At 38.4% G+C, this 15,269-nt stretch overlaps 2 protein-coding genes and 2 non-coding genes across 7 annotated transcripts; 2 read left to right on the top strand and 2 right to left on the bottom strand.

Annotated features, from left to right (window-relative positions):
• Nucleotides 1-267: 267 nt before the first annotated feature.
• Nucleotides 268-417, top strand: C07A9.15. Its single transcript, NR_052633.1, has one exon. It is a non-coding gene; the product is annotated as an Unclassified non-coding RNA C07A9.15 (non-coding RNA).
• A 230-nt stretch (nt 418-647) lies between these two features.
• tlk-1 lies at nt 648-11,042 on the top strand (the record flags this gene model as incomplete). Of its 4 annotated transcripts, NM_181913.5 has the most annotated exons (9): nt 768-893; nt 5,641-5,745; nt 6,388-6,708; nt 6,759-6,982; nt 7,492-7,972; nt 8,032-9,462; nt 9,513-9,623; nt 10,089-10,112; nt 10,571-11,042. In NM_181913.5, the coding sequence occupies 9 exons, from the start codon at nt 768-770 to the stop codon at nt 10,643-10,645; spliced, it is 2,898 nt and encodes a 965-aa protein (NP_871642.2). The 4 variants fall into 4 exon arrangements, with proteins under 4 accessions (NP_499145.2, NP_871642.2, NP_001370213.1 ...); NM_066744.7 differs by having other exon boundaries at nt 648-893; nt 10,089-11,028; NM_001382967.2 differs by lacking the exon at nt 768-893 and having other exon boundaries at nt 5,629-5,745; nt 10,089-11,024.
• On the bottom strand, nt 9,619-9,843 carry C07A9.16. The gene has a single exon (NR_052634.1). It is a non-coding gene; the product is annotated as an Unclassified non-coding RNA C07A9.16 (non-coding RNA).
• ncx-6 (Putative sodium/calcium exchanger 6) lies at nt 11,014-14,723 on the bottom strand. The gene is made up of 11 exons (NM_066745.3): nt 14,516-14,723; nt 13,721-13,953; nt 13,355-13,534; nt 13,202-13,304; nt 12,816-13,153; nt 12,260-12,377; nt 12,089-12,213; nt 11,808-12,045; nt 11,375-11,436; nt 11,255-11,324; nt 11,014-11,204 (listed from the first exon to the last, which is right to left on the bottom strand). Exons 1-11 carry the CDS (start codon nt 14,700-14,702, stop codon nt 11,086-11,088), a joined length of 1,773 nt encoding a protein of 590 aa, NP_499146.2. The 5' UTR covers nt 14,703-14,723; the 3' UTR covers nt 11,014-11,085.
• Nucleotides 14,724-15,269: the final 546 nt, after the last annotated feature.

A 15,269-nucleotide genomic window follows, 5' to 3' on the forward strand; every position in this document is an offset into this window, starting at 1 on the left:
GTGGTTCTGCCGCCTTGTTTTTTTTTGGAGGCAAAAAGATTTTTTCTAGATGGGCGATGGGAGGGCACGAGAATACAAAGGTTCTATTGCTATATGGATGATGGTCATGTGACGGAGGAAGTTTTCGCACACTTTCTCTCACATTTGAACTATTTTATACACTTACTTCGAAACATTGATTTTTTAGAACTTCTATTAAAATTATATTGAGTAGTTTCCAAAATAAAAGTGGCACTGTTTCCTATTTATTATCAATTTTTCTTTAATGTTTTACTTTTTTCGAAATTTTGAAATGACAGAGTTTCTGCGTGATGGTGGTGAACATCGGCCGCGGCCACGACCGCGACGCAGCTGCGAGCGGACCGGTTCAAACAAAAAAGTTTGTTTTATTTTGTTTTTCGCCCAGACCGCATGATTTATCATGAAAATTAAAAATTGCGTGTTTTCAATTAAAAAATATAATTTTTTTGAGCCGCTCCTCTCGCAGCTGTGTCGCGGCAGAGGTTCACACCCCACTTGCAGAAAGTCTATCATTTCAAAATATATGAAACTGTGAAAGTCCATCTGTTTGCACAATCTTTGTTTCTTTTTTGTCCTTCTTCCTCTCAAAATTGTTTAAATGATTTTTTTAACAAATTCAATTTTTTTCAGAACCTCCTCGGATCGAATCGTTAATCAAGAAAGACTCTCTTCTTGACAAATTCATCCCATTGGGTTGTGCCTATCGATCTGTCACTGACACCGTCATCGTCGTCTTCACAACAACAATGTCGATGTTGTCAATGGACGGTATCGTCGCAGGAGGCGGAAGCAGCAGTGGTGGCGGAGAACGAAGTTTCGTATTAGAGCAAAAGATGTTCAATACGGGCCCACAGAACAAAGCTTTACCAACGGTATGTTCATTTCATTGATTCACTGCCAATCTATAGTGTTAGTTGTTGACTTGAATTCTACTTTATGTGTGGTACGCGAAGGGAATCGTAAATCATTCGGTGTAGGCGTGATGACTGCACACTCACACTGTCAACCTGTGTGAACCGACACACATGGATCAGGCAATCTCTTCTTTAACCCCACAAAACACTCTTTGACACACAAATAACGCGCACGGACTGACTGCCACGACATTGCATACGCACACGGCGGAGACGCTCACTCCTCTTCCAACACATCCGCACTCACACGCACTCACATTCACTTAAACAACACAAAACGCTAACCAACCGTCGTCGAAAGCGACTCGGTGTTTGGCTTGGCCCCTGGACTGCTTTCTTCTTCTTTCTCCCCATCCCCGTCGTCGTCGGTTGTGAACAGGGCAAACGGCGACGACAATGCGGACGTCGTTGGCTAAACCAATTTTTCTCATTCGGGTCCCTCTTCTTCCGTCAATTCATAAATCTCTCTGTCAATCTCACATTAAACAGTTGCGAGAGGAAAAACCAAATTTGTAGTTTTCGGGTTATGTGTCTTTCAAATTATCGCAGCGTTAGGTTTTTTTTTTTTTTTTTTTTTTAATTTTAATTTTCAGTTCTGAACTTTTTCTTATTCCCCATCCCTCACAGATTCAGTTCACTTCTCGTCATGAACTTCTCAAGAAAACGGATAATTTAGTCATCTCAAAGCTGTCACTCGTTGAGCAATTCTTTCTTCTTTTGCATCACCTCCGAAATTGGAATTCTTGTTTTTTTCTTGGCAATTTTTGCATTGAATCTCCGTTCACTCATGGTTGCTGGCTACTTTGAAGATTCGTCATCTCGTACATTTTAAAAAGATTCCGGAACTTTCTGAGACAACTACCCAAAAATTACAACTCATGGTTTCTCTCACGTTAAAAGCTTTTCCGGATAGCAGCTGCCCCGTACACCTGTCGAGGATGATGGTGATACTGTATTATTGTCAATGACACATGGTCACAAATCATTGCTATTCACCTTGTGAGAAGGACAAAGTGGGAATTTATGGAAAGTATGTGATGATAAGAATTATGTGGGATTGTCGGCTTGATAATTTGTTGGAGAGAAGCAAAAACGAAAAAGAATGCCGATCCCGTTCCTAGTTTTCTGTATATACATTCAATACATGATAGAAACAGCGAGACGATATGATGTTGTCGTTTTCCTATTTATCTCCTCATTCTATCCCAGTCTATCGATTCTAATGTGTATCTATCGGTTTATTTGTGTTCTTTTTGCAGTGTCTCCACCCCCACCTATGATTTCTTCTTCTTTTCTATCCGCACTCTGCGTCTTTTCCATTTTCTTCTTCCTCCTCGTTCGCTGTTGCTGCATGGTTCACGAGTTTTTTTTTGAAAATGACTGCTCTTCACAACATTTATACCAGCTTTCTTGCCTAAAAGGTGTAGAAAATATAACATTAGAACTGTGTCTCTTCATCACAGAAACACACTTCTTCTCGCATTCTCTACGTCTCTTTGCACCTAGTGTACTCGTCTGCGGTCGTTTTCCTTCGTTCGTCCAATGGTTCGTTCATCGGCTTTTCTTTGTTTTTTTCTCTGTCAAACAGATGTATTCTGGAGTGAAGGAAGAGCCTGAAGATGAAAAAGAGTGCTCTTACTCGTCGCCTTAAGCAAAGTAGGGCGCCGGGCGACAACGACGTCTTTATCCATTCTCTATGCTCCGAGTGCGTATTTCGTTTCCGCTCTCATACTCGTGTGGGTCCTAAAGAGGAGGAGCCGTCGCCGAGACATCGCCTTCCTATTCAACACATTTTTTTTGCGTAGCATGGTGTAGCGATGGTGGTTGTTTGGGAGGGGCGGGAAAAGGGTCCGTCTCAGTTGCCCCTCCTGGTGTGTGTGTTTCGACCTCTTCGATTCATTTGCCTCCTCTCTTCGCCGTTTCTTTGCCTCCTCTTCGCTCCTCGTTTCCGACTTGATATATTTCGCTTTATGCGATCGTGTCGCGCGTTTTTTTTCTTTTGCAATCCATTCGGATGGTCATGGTTTTTACAAATAAAAGTTGATATTTTCCACATACAAAGTACTCTCGTCTCCTTTCTACTTCGAACCAACTAACTACCATCATCCATTGCCCGTCATCACATGTGTGTTTACCGTTATCAAACACCAAAGAGGAAGGCCGAATTGCAATATGGTTGGCTTTGCTATGTGCTGCTCCTACCACTGCTCATTTGTTTTGTCGCCCTTCCAATCGATTTGAACACCTCCTCCCCCTTTCATTTTTATTTATATCCTATATAAGGCTCTGATTGTTGGTTGTTTCGACGCACATGTGTTTTCCCTGTTGAGTATAATTAGTTGGCCGGGTGACGTATATGTGAGCCTTTCGGACATCTTCTGCTGTTTGTGTGTATGTGTGTGAAGACATTTAGCTTTTGCTGCCACTCTCAAATAACTACAAATCTGGTTCCCTTTGCTTGGGTTTTGGTTTCACTTTCTATTGGCCCCCGCTCAATACTTCTCTGTTCATGTGGTCGCATCTTGATGTCCCCACCTCGACCGACGCATGCATCGATTCAATTTTGCCTCTATCACGCGCCTACTCCGAATTTCAGCAGCCCGCTGCAACCACTACGGATAATGGCGTGTGCTTCATTGAGGTGTTGAAAGCGCAAACAGCGCTCTTGACAAAAAGGCGGTCTCCTCCTCCTTCTCGTTCCACTCTATACTCTTACTTTCTTTTCGTCTACCCTCCCGTTGCTCCTTTCCGTCTCGATTCCTCGCATGTGCGTTTTTTTTTGTTCTGTCCTCCCTCTTGTGTTGATCCGAACAATTTTCATTTTTTGTGGCGGCGATTTGCGAGAAATATGTCTCCGACTCTGGGGGATTGCATACTCTTCTTCCAACCTTTCGCTTGATGTTTTATATGTTTTATATGTATTCCTCTCCGATCCCTTGCACACCTATAAACTGTAAAACTTTTTCGAATCGATTGCAAATTGAGAAATGATATGTGATGGTGAGATGCGTAGTGCTTTTTTTGTCTTGCTTTCCATGTCATACCGACCACTGTGTTGCTTGCAGCCATCATGATGCGTCGTCTCTGGGTTAGTAGTAGCAGAGTGTGGTGAGAGAGAGAAAAGGGTTGATTTGATGGCGAGATGAGAGTATTCAACACACACGGAAATAAAAGAGGAATATGTAGAAGATGTTGAGTTGTTGGAGGCAGGCGAAACAGAGACATACACAAAACAAAATGATTATTGGACTTTGTGACTGCTCCTGCTGCTGCTCTTTTCTACCTCCACTTCTAGTTCTTCTTCTTTTTTGTCTTTTCATATTCATTTTCCTTTTCGGCTTTGTGTTTTGCTCACTTTTGTTGTTCTTGTTTCTTATTGATTGGGATAAAAATATTGATGATCACCATTAGTAAGATTACAACGTACATAAATGTGCCACCAGTCTGTCGCTTTAGTACTTCTTATCAGTTTTACGAGAGTTTTCTTTTTTTTTCAATTCGAATTTCATAGTAGAAATATGAAACTCTTTCTGCTAAATGAGAGCTAAATAAGTTCACCGGAAAAACTCTGGCGTCCGCGCCATGTCCCTTTTCACGGCTGTCGTCGTCGCCCCGGGATCTCTGATTCTCTCAACTTTTTGTGTGCTCCTTGTGTCCCTCGCCGTCTTGTGTCTCTTGTGATAGCATGTTGTTTATGCGCGCGTTGCACTCATCATCAGAGACAGATTTTAATAGATTTCGTGGCCCGCGTCCCCCCTCTATTGAGCACACTCTCCTCTACTGCTGCTTTTCTGGAGCCGTGTGTGTGTGTGTGCGTCCTCTCCTAATTTGGCATAATATCTAATCCAGGGAACTGACTGGGGGCAATGTTCTTTCTTTTTCCTCACCGCCGCCTTTTCTTTTCTTTTTCTCATCCTCTTCTTCTACTTCTTCCTTGTTTTCCCCTATCCATAGTGTTGTCATCTCCGCTGTCGTCCTCTCTACTTATTCGTCGTTTTCTTCTCCTTTTTTTTGGTTTTGCTGGGTTAGACCAGATGCAGAGTGTATGTATTTGTATGTCTCTCTCATCGCTCTCTTCGTTTTTTGTCATCTCTAGACACTACTGTCGCCTGTTCTCTTTTTCTCTATCGTCATTCGGAGCGTTCATATGTATTTTCTCCCTGTATATAATTTAAAAGTAAGCGCGTTGAGATGGGAGAATGAGATTCCGAGTGGTGGTTCGCTCACGTTTTTTAATGAATCAGGACTTGCTGTTGGTAGTGTAAAATGATTATTGAGATGAGAAAAATAAATAGATAAACTTGTGATGCTTCTTGATTGGGCACACTTCCTTGATCTATAATTTCTTTCTTGGTTCAGGAGGCAGAAATTGTCTCCAGCGAGAATCGTTTTCCGAAATTGTCATGCTGGCCTCCTGCTTTGTGATGATGACGTCATACGGTGTCCTACCAATGTGCTCGCCTTTCCTTCTTCTTCTTCTTCATCGCCTTCTTTTCTCTTTTATTTTCTCTTTGTAGAATATGTGTATTTGGGTTGTGCTCTGGTTTCTCTGTCGTCTTGCATCTCTCTCTCACACATTCCGAAATGGGTTTCGAGTGTGTGCGAGTTTTGATTTCAAACTGTTGTTGTTGAGACGTCACTTTTATTTCTTTTATTTTTTAGTTTTAATCAATTCTCTAAATTAGTAATATATTCCAATTTACAGGTCCAGAGCAGCGGTTCATCATCGAATCACGCTCCGATCGTCGGCGAGTCTCCACTCGGCACTGTGAGCAGCACAATGGCTACCGGTGATACGGGTCGTGTTGGAGTAAGTTATCGCATTTTTTGGAAAATTTTGGCATGTCAGGCGCACGATGATTTTCTGAGCGGGTCTCGTCACGATCTAGTTGTCGCTAAATGTCTCAGTTTTGCAGAGAAAGTTAGGCTTTATCATGCCAAATTTAGTTCCTAGCATCACAACGATATTTCGAAAGCTTTTTCACTAGTAAAATCCGATTCTCTGTAAAAAAAAAGTGGAGAATTAGTCATTTTGAGGTCAGCTTTGTTATACTGACAGGTTCAAAGCACGGTTCTCTTATACTAAGAGTTTTCGCGCATCGTTCTCCTCTTCCTCAACCGAGTAGCCATGTCGTTTGCCGCCCGTCATGTTTTTATTTTCTGCTAGGGCGAGTTAAGGGGGGTGGCTATATGCCCGTCGTCCTCCTCTGCTGTCCCGGGCCTCCCGCATTTCTACTCACTCTCTCTCTCGCTCATTCTACCGATTGATTGAACGAACGGATGGAAAGAAGGAAAAGGGTAGTAAGGGGCGCCATAAGCGGCACTATTTTTCTCGCACACATACATACACACTTTCGTCTCATTTCAATTCGATCACGAGTAGCAATCTGAATAGACGCTTTCTCATTGATTGATTTTCGACTATTTTCTTTACTAAAAATTTATTTTTCAGAACGTGACCTATATGAGTTCCGGAATGCTCGGTGCAACACAGTTTATGCCACAAAATTCAAGTCATCCATCAACGTCTGTAATGATGCAACAGGTACCACCACAAAACGGTGGTGCAACACGTTCATCACCAACTGAGATGCAACAGTGTATGCAGGCAATGTCAGAAGACTCGATAGAAATGCGGGATTATAATTCTGGAGTTCATCATATGCATCCTCATCAAATGCAAATGCAACAGCAGCAGCAACATCATCAGCAGCAATACAATATGTCGTATCATAATCATCAACAACAAATGCAGCAGATGCATTACCACCAGGTAACTTAATCGGTTTTTTTTAAATAACACTTTTATGAATCATATTACAGCAGCAACAGCAATATCAGCAGCAGCAGGCTCAACATCATCAGATGTATGCTCCACAAATTCAGCAACAGCAACAGCAGCCCCAGCAACAGTCACAACAACAGTCTGCCCAACAGCCCCAACAGTCATCGGCTGCGTTACAACATGTGAATGAGTCGAGCAATCTCTCGTCGGCTGGTAGTATTTCGGATCGTGAACCAGAGCAACACGGTGGTACCCCTCAACGGTGAGTATTACATTCACTATTAATGTTTTCAAAATTTCACAGCATTTTGAATTGCCTTCATATGCGCACGACTTTATTCTTATGCCGAAGTGCGAACAGAAAAAGTGTACTTTAAAATCTGATTTGAAACGATTTTTAACATTAAAAAAGAGAAAAGTTTTAAGCCAATTTTATAATTTTTGTTGTTAAAAATTGTTGCAAATGAGTTAAAACTTGTTTTCATTAGTGTTTTCAATGAGTTAAAACTTTTTTTCATATTGTTTTCATTAAAAACTTTTTTTCTGTTTGTCCGCCTGAAAACGACCAAAATTCGCTTTAAAAAAAGTAATTTCACAAGAAAATGTAAGAAAAAAAATACGATACATTTTTTCCACGGCGTGACCCATTTTTTTAAAAAATTCTTTCGCCTTTAAGAGAACATGACAAAATCTCGGGAAATTACGATAAATGTAAATCCGATTATCAGAAATAGAAATATATGTGATTAAATGTAATCTATATTTTTGCAGACCGACAGCGCCACAGTCGTCGACAGCCACTGACAAGAAAACCAGAAAGCGACGAAAAGCTGGTCCAACTGAAGATCAGGCAACTCCGAAACAAGAAAGGAAAATCACAGAATTCATGAAAGTTGGAGGAGAGGTTGCAAGTGGAAATAGTGTTGCACGATGTCTATTGACGGAATATCATCAAAATCAAGGATCACCGAAGAGGCAGCCAGCTGTACAGCAGAATGGATCTAACAGTTACGATTCACAGCAGCAGCAACCACAAATGAATCAGCATGAAATGCAAAACTCATATTGGGGAGTTGCTACACCGTCATTGGGTGTTAATAATCGTGGAACCCCGACTCCAACTCAACAACAACATTATTCATCGGATTCAAACTCAAACTCGAATCAATCACCACCTGGTCAGGGAAATCAATCAGGAAGGATGGTGAGAACAATCGATGAAGAGACTCAGACGGATTCTTCGCTATCTCAGGTTTGTTATTGAATGTTGTGACGTGAAAACTAGATTTTTTTTAATTTCAGAGGTTTCAGGCTAATCCTCAAAATGCTGATGAAGTCGCCAAAATGAATAGAATCATTGAAGACCATCGTCGCCAAATCGAAGAGTTGAACTCGAAGAATAGTTTGGAACGAAGAAAGAATGAAGCTTCGAAAGAAACAATCAAGCGATTACTTATCGATAAGAATCAGATCGAACGAAAAGCCCTTCGCGACAAAACGGCTGCCGATTCACCTCGAATTGGATGTTTCAAAACTACTCGAACTGGTGATTCATTCCGTGATCAATGGGTTGATGGGTGGGCGTTTGCCGAAATGGATAAGAAAACTGAACAGATCAATGCTGAAAGAAATGAAATTGCAAGTGCTTCTGCCTTGTTGAAAAAACGAAAGCCTCTTGGAATCGGTAAAGAACCTAAACGCCCACAGGCAGTCAATTCTCAAAATGACTCCAACGGTATGCAGCCATCAACAAGTTCCAATACGAATGGAGACGATGCGATCTTCAGACGACCTGAAGAACCGAAAGAAATCCAGTACCAAGAGTACATTGAGCTCGATGAAATCTATAAACTGCGCAGGGAGCACTTGAGAAAAGAAGAAACTGATCTCTCCATGGAGAAAGAAAGATTGGAAAAGGAGAAGCAGCATCATGTGAGAGAGCTGAAACGAGCTTCGAATGAAAGTGCGTCACAGTTCAATGATCATCGACTCTTGCATAAAAGATACCTCATGCTGAACTTGCTCGGTAAGGGTGGATTCAGTGAGGTCTGGAAGGCGTTCGACATTGAAGAGAACCGGTATGTCGCATGCAAGATCCATCATGTTAACAAAGACTGGAAGGAGGAGAAGAAGGCGAACTACGTCAAGCACGCGATGCGTGAAAAAGACATCCACAAGTCATTGGATCATTGCCGAATTGTGAAGCAATACGATCTGCTCACAATCGACAATCACTCGTTCTGCACGGTTCTCGAATATGTGCCGGGCAACGACCTCGATTTCTACCTCAAGCAGAACAGGTCGATCAGTGAGAAGGAGGCTCGAAGCATTATTATGCAAGTTGTTTCTGCTCTTGTCTATCTGAATGAAAAGAGCACTCCCATCATTCATTATGATCTAAAGCCTGCGAATATTCTTCTCGAGTCAGGAAACACCAGCGGTGCAATCAAGATCACCGACTTTGGGCTGTCGAAAATCATGGAGGGAGAGAGTGACGATCATGACTTGGGAATCGAGCTCACCTCACAGTTCGCTGGAACTTATTGGTATCTTCCACCTGAGACCTTCATCGTTCCACCACCAAAGATCACTTGTAAAGTCGATGTCTGGAGTATTGGAGTCATCTTCTATCAATGTATCTATGGAAAGAAGCCGTTCGGAAATGATCTGACTCAACAAAAGATCCTCGAATACAATACGATTATTAATGCAAGAGAAGTGTCATTCCCAAGCAAGCCTCAGGTAACAAAATTAAAATTTTCTTATATATTCCATTTATTTTTCTGTTTTAGGTGAGCTCCGCTGCTCAAGATTTCATAAGAAGATGCCTGCAGTACAGGAAAGAAGACAGAGCAGATGTTTTCGAGCTGGCGAAGCATGAGCTTTTCAGACCAAGAGGAGCGGTGAGTTTTTTTCTATATTTAACTTAATTTATTTCGTAGTTAGAAAATATTACAAGAAGAATTTCTAAAAATGCACCCCGCCTGAACGTTGAGTCTTGTTAGGAATTTAGCGGCAAAAGCGTAAATTCAAATTGTTTGTTTTTTTGTTCAGTTTAGCTAATGTTTTTAATGATTCTCATTCCGTAATGATGGAAAAATTTATGTGAAGTTAAAAAGTGGATGAGTTAAAAAAAAATTTATTTCGTCAATTTCGGAATAAAATTATTTAAGAAAAAAGATTCCGTAACAAAACACCTCGAAAAACTATTGAAAACGTTCAAATTTCTGGTTTTTTGCCGCCAACTATTACAAAAGTTGCACTTCAATTTTTTTTCTGACTACATTATTTTGAAAATAAAAATGCTCATGGCCAAAATTTTGATGTTTTAGCAAAAACTTTTTTTTAATTTATTGGAATATTTGCAGATAAGAGCCTCCGTTGCCGGATCCGTAAGTTCTCCAAGCATTCCACGCAGTCCATCAGTGAATCGTGAAGATGACAATATGTAATGACGTCACACCATTTCATAAACTTTCATGTTATCCATCTGACGGGTCTGCTTCTGATTTCTGTGCTTCATGTTTCACGTTGCCGCATCATCATCATCATTTACTGTATTGTTCACCAGGCCTTTGCTTTCTTTCCAGTCATCACATTCTTACCCATTTTGAATTCCGTTAACTAACGGGTTTCTTTGTTAACACCATACGTGCTATTTCCACTTTTTTAGTTGTTGTGAGATTTCCACTCACTTTCTCACATTTTCAAAGCCCATGCCGTAGTCGTTTCCAGTGTACACTTTCAAAAATCTTATCCCCCATTTTTCCACTATGGAAATTGTTTCATTCATTGTTTGAAATATCTTATTCATCATAACTCTTTTTCACTCAACAGGTCCCGTTTTCAGCTCTTACTTGTAATAATCACGTTGTGTCAACATTCGAACAGATCCGAAGACCGTTTGTGTGTGAGCAACGTCTAATTGTACCAATCCAATTTTTGGATTCGTTGGTTCCAACAAATCGACATGACATATCCCACCCAGATCCCGCGATACATTCTTTTCTTCCTCAATCGTCTCTCTCTTCACACTTTTCGTTCCCCTTCCATTTTTTTGTTGATTTGTTTCTCTTTTTGTAATAATAATGTATCGGACGTCGTCGCCCTCCCCAATCCCCTTTCTTTATTTATAAGACGCTTCTAGCAATATATCTGGAGTCATCCTTCTACTCTTGCTTCCCCCCACCACCACCATCTATTCACATCCTCGTTTCACCAATTTCCTTCAGTTGTACATTTGTTTAGTAAAAGGACTGCTTACAATGTATTGAAACGCGTTGAAAGGTATAAATTTTGGGAGGTTTTATATTTTTATTCTTTGAAAAATAATATATAAACAACAAATAATAAATGCGAACCCGTTCAATTCCAGACCAGTATATCATCAAGAGAAAGACCGATAAAAACAAAAAATGAAATGTAGATGAAGACAAGAGAATATGAGTGAATACGTCGTAAAAAGTATTTCTGTGCAAACATTGCTGAAAATTGTTAGCTTTTATGAGATATAAATTTAATTGGAAAATCTTACCAATTAAAGTGAAAATCAAAGAAATTGCAAGGAAAAGCATTAAAAGTCGATAAGTTGGATTTATAATCATCTGAAAATATTTTTAAATTGTTTTTATATTTATTATTTCTAAAAACTCACCGATATAGATTTTCCTTGAATCTTGGCAATTGTGAATGGAAGACCAAATCCAATTAGGAGATCTTAAATCGTTTATTTTTTTAATTTACAAATCCAGCTTATTTTATTCTTTTTTCCTTTTTCCTTGTTAAAAAAACCCTGTATTCAGTCTATTATGAGGCCGCAGAGAAATCCTTTTGAAAACGATGTGCAAGTGCGGTTCACGGAAATTTGAAAACGTATTTGGCGGCAAAACCGCGAATTCAAAAAGTTTTCAACTAGTCTATAAGAAATTTTCCAACAGAGAGAAAAATGGTGATATCGGCGGAACTATTGGAAAATGTTTGAATTTACGGTGTCTCCGGCTCCATAATACTAAAAAAACCCACGAAATAAGTTCCAGCCAAATTTGCTAAACAGAATTAATTTTAAATTTTCAAAAAAAATTACATACTAAACAACTGTCCACCAATTGCTGCAGCCATTGCCATTCTGGGATAACCTTGCTTTGCAACTGAAACATCAGCAATCAAGTCTCCAATACTATTACTCCATGCAAGAATTGTTAGACCAAGTACTTCATGTGATACTCTTGAAACAACTCCAAGCATTGTTACAACATTTACAACTTCCGAAGAAATTAAATAAATCCATGCAATGGACATTAGAAATCCTGCATAGGATATTAAACTCTGAAACTTACTACATGCGCAAACTTAAATGATAATGTGATACCTTGTAAAAAGGTGGTTCTTTATGTAGTTCAGTGAAAAATAGCACTGCAGCAGTGAGCAACACAGATAGAATGAGACCGTACATCCAGAGACCAGGAGAATTTGGAAATGGAGATATTGAACAAACTGTAGAAACTGTAGTTGGAAAATATTGAATTAAAAATGGAAATACCTTGAATACAGAAAAGAAGGAAAACCGGACAAATGAGGCACTGTAAAAGAGTGATTGGTTTAGACCATGGTTGTTCACTATGTGGGATTGTAAGTTTAAATAAGAAGTTTGGAATTGTCTGAAAAGTTTAATGTTTTTATTTTAATTCTTATGAATATGTTTTAAATAACATGGGTATTATATGACTTCTGATATTCGAAATATATTTTAACCTTGTAATTTAAGTAAAATAAGTATCGCAATTCTAGAATAGAAAAATCCTTTCAAAGTTGTGGTAAATTGCCAAATTAAAAAATTCTGGACTGTTGGAAAAATTTGGAGAAATGTTGCATATTTGAACTTCTGCGATGTTTGAAAACGAAAATTTGAAACAAATCGTATTTCTTCTATTGGCAATGCAACCGACTGCTTTCCTTTGGAAACTTATATCTCACTTTGCTTTAAACATATCAATAAATACTACAAACTATAGAGATAGAATTGAAAAATATTTTCTTAGTTGACAAATTTTTAATACATCAATATTAAACAATGGGTTGCAATACTAATCACTTACATTCAAAACAGCAATCACTTTTTGAAAAATATTCATTTCATCCCATTCATCCATACTTGGCCATGGCTTCAAATGTTCTTTAAAATCATGAACAACTCCTCGAAATGACCATGTTTTTAATGGTTCAACTGCTTCGATTTCTGCTTCCATTTTCATAACTTCATGTGCATGAAGAACATGATGACCGTGACTAACATAAATATCATCATCATCTTCCAAACTATCTGTATCTACTGTCTTCACTTCATCCACTTTTTCTTCGTCTTTTTTGTGACGATTATGAAGAATTTGAGAAAGGATTACGGTACACACATAGATTAAGTATACTCCGAGAAATGCTGGAAATTTGAATTTGTAGTTGCTTGTTTATTTTTAGTAAAACATACTAATTGGCATCCATATTTCAACATGATCATAATATACAAAACAAAATGCCAAAAATGCTAGAGCAACAAGATAGAAAGCAATATCACGTATTGAACTAAACACCTAAAAAATCTTAATTGAAATTACAAAAATCTTTTCAAAAAAAAACAAACCTCTGCCTTAAAAGGTCTCGTGAAAATAGTGACAGCCAGCACCATTGTAGTCACAAATAATCCAGCTCCAAATAATTCTCCAAGTGCAAGATCAGCTTTTGGAGTTGGACTACTCAATACAGAAGCTATTGCTCCAAATACATCTGGAGCTCCATTTCCAAATGCCATGAAGGTTACTCCCTGGAAATTGCTTGAAATTTTTTACACTGTCTTGAATATATTTTAGGAAAAATTGAAGGCGGTGTATCTTTAGATTTTTCGTTTAAATGCGCCTCTCTAGGTTCAATCATAATTATACACTTCAAAATTTTTCAATCAAATTTATATTTTAGATTTAAAAAAATTCAAATCCTACAAAATTCTTACCGCAACAGATTCACTAATTCTGAGATGTGCAACAATTGATGAAATGGAAGGAGAGAAAAAGTCATCAGCTGCTGAGCTAACCATTATAAATAACACCAACATGTAGATGACCCCGGTTATGATTAAAATAATCCGAACAGCTGGACTTGAAGCACATTCCACGTATCTTGTCCATAACACGTAACCACCACCTTCACAGTTATCATCATTACATTTCACATATTCACATACTTCTGAAATTCAAAGAAATTCGAAGTTGGAATTTATTTGCTCTGTTTCTGAAGCTGTATTATTCGGCAACCCGAAAAAAGTTCGTTAAGTTTTTCGAGATAGTTTTCATTAAAAAATAAAATTTCAGTTTTGTAGTGGGCAGTGGAATTTAACTACAATACAGTCTTCAATTATCATGCGAACAATTTTAAATTTGTCATAACTGTATTATGTGTCCTATAGTTTGTAGATGATGACGTCACACCTTCCAAAAATAGATACAATTTCGGCGACCGTTTGATCTCCAAAAATCGCGTAAATTTTATTTTTTAAGTTGTGTCGTCACTCGAATTTTACTATGAGAAGTCAGTAGAAAAACATGCATGACGTCATTCAATTCAAAAATACATTTTCGGTGATCTGGTTCTCTAAACTTCTGAACCAACTTCCACTAGTCATCGGTTACGGCTACGAGATTTGAAAGTTATTTTAAGAAATGAAATAAGGTTCGGTTACTGTAGTTATACTTGTATGGTAGGTATACGGTACTTTGTGAAACTTTTGATCTTGAACTTGTTGACTCACGTGTGCTATTCCAACCTGCTTGAATTGTACATTGCTCTCCATCGTCTGGTATGCACTTTTCTATATCATTCCCATCAATTGTTCGTTGATTATTCCATTTTCTAACCAACTTTCCAACATCTGCCTGCCATCCATCACATCCAACAAGTGACAAAATAATCAAAAACGCAAAAAAATGTATTCTCATTGATACAAAATTGACCTGAAAACTTTAAAAATAAACTCAAAAGTTCAAATCAAAAGAGCAGGTCAAAATCAGGTGAAATGACGGTCGTTGGGTGGAGAAACCGAATTTGTGAATCAGGCGGGTAATTAAATTTTTTATGCAGCCAAAAATGATAAGAATTTGATGATTGCTCCGTGTCAATATGTCAACAGACTTCTTGTAATCTTTTTTTTGCTGGAAAATTAATTTGGAGACGCCCGTATTTTTGTTCGACCAAAGAATTAATTATGTTTATTGTTTGAAATTTAATACTGTTAAAAGGTGGAGTAGCTCCTGTGAGGAAATTGTTTAAAAAATCTTAATTTTCGCCACTTTGAAAGTCAATTAAGAATGGTTTTTTCTACGATTTGCCAATCTTGATTTAACTATTTTCATTTAAACATTCTTCAACTTCAAATTTGCAGCAATGTTCTAAATGTCTAAAAGAGCTCACAAATTTTAAAATTTCGGGCAATTCATCAAAACTTTGTTTGGAAAAAAGTTCAACATTTCATGCAGAACAATTATAAGTGCATTTAAACCAAATTT

This window comes from Caenorhabditis elegans, chromosome III, assembly GCF_000002985.6.
Source record: "Caenorhabditis elegans chromosome III".
In the NCBI taxonomy this organism is placed as follows: Eukaryota; Metazoa; Nematoda; class Chromadorea; order Rhabditida; family Rhabditidae; genus Caenorhabditis; species Caenorhabditis elegans.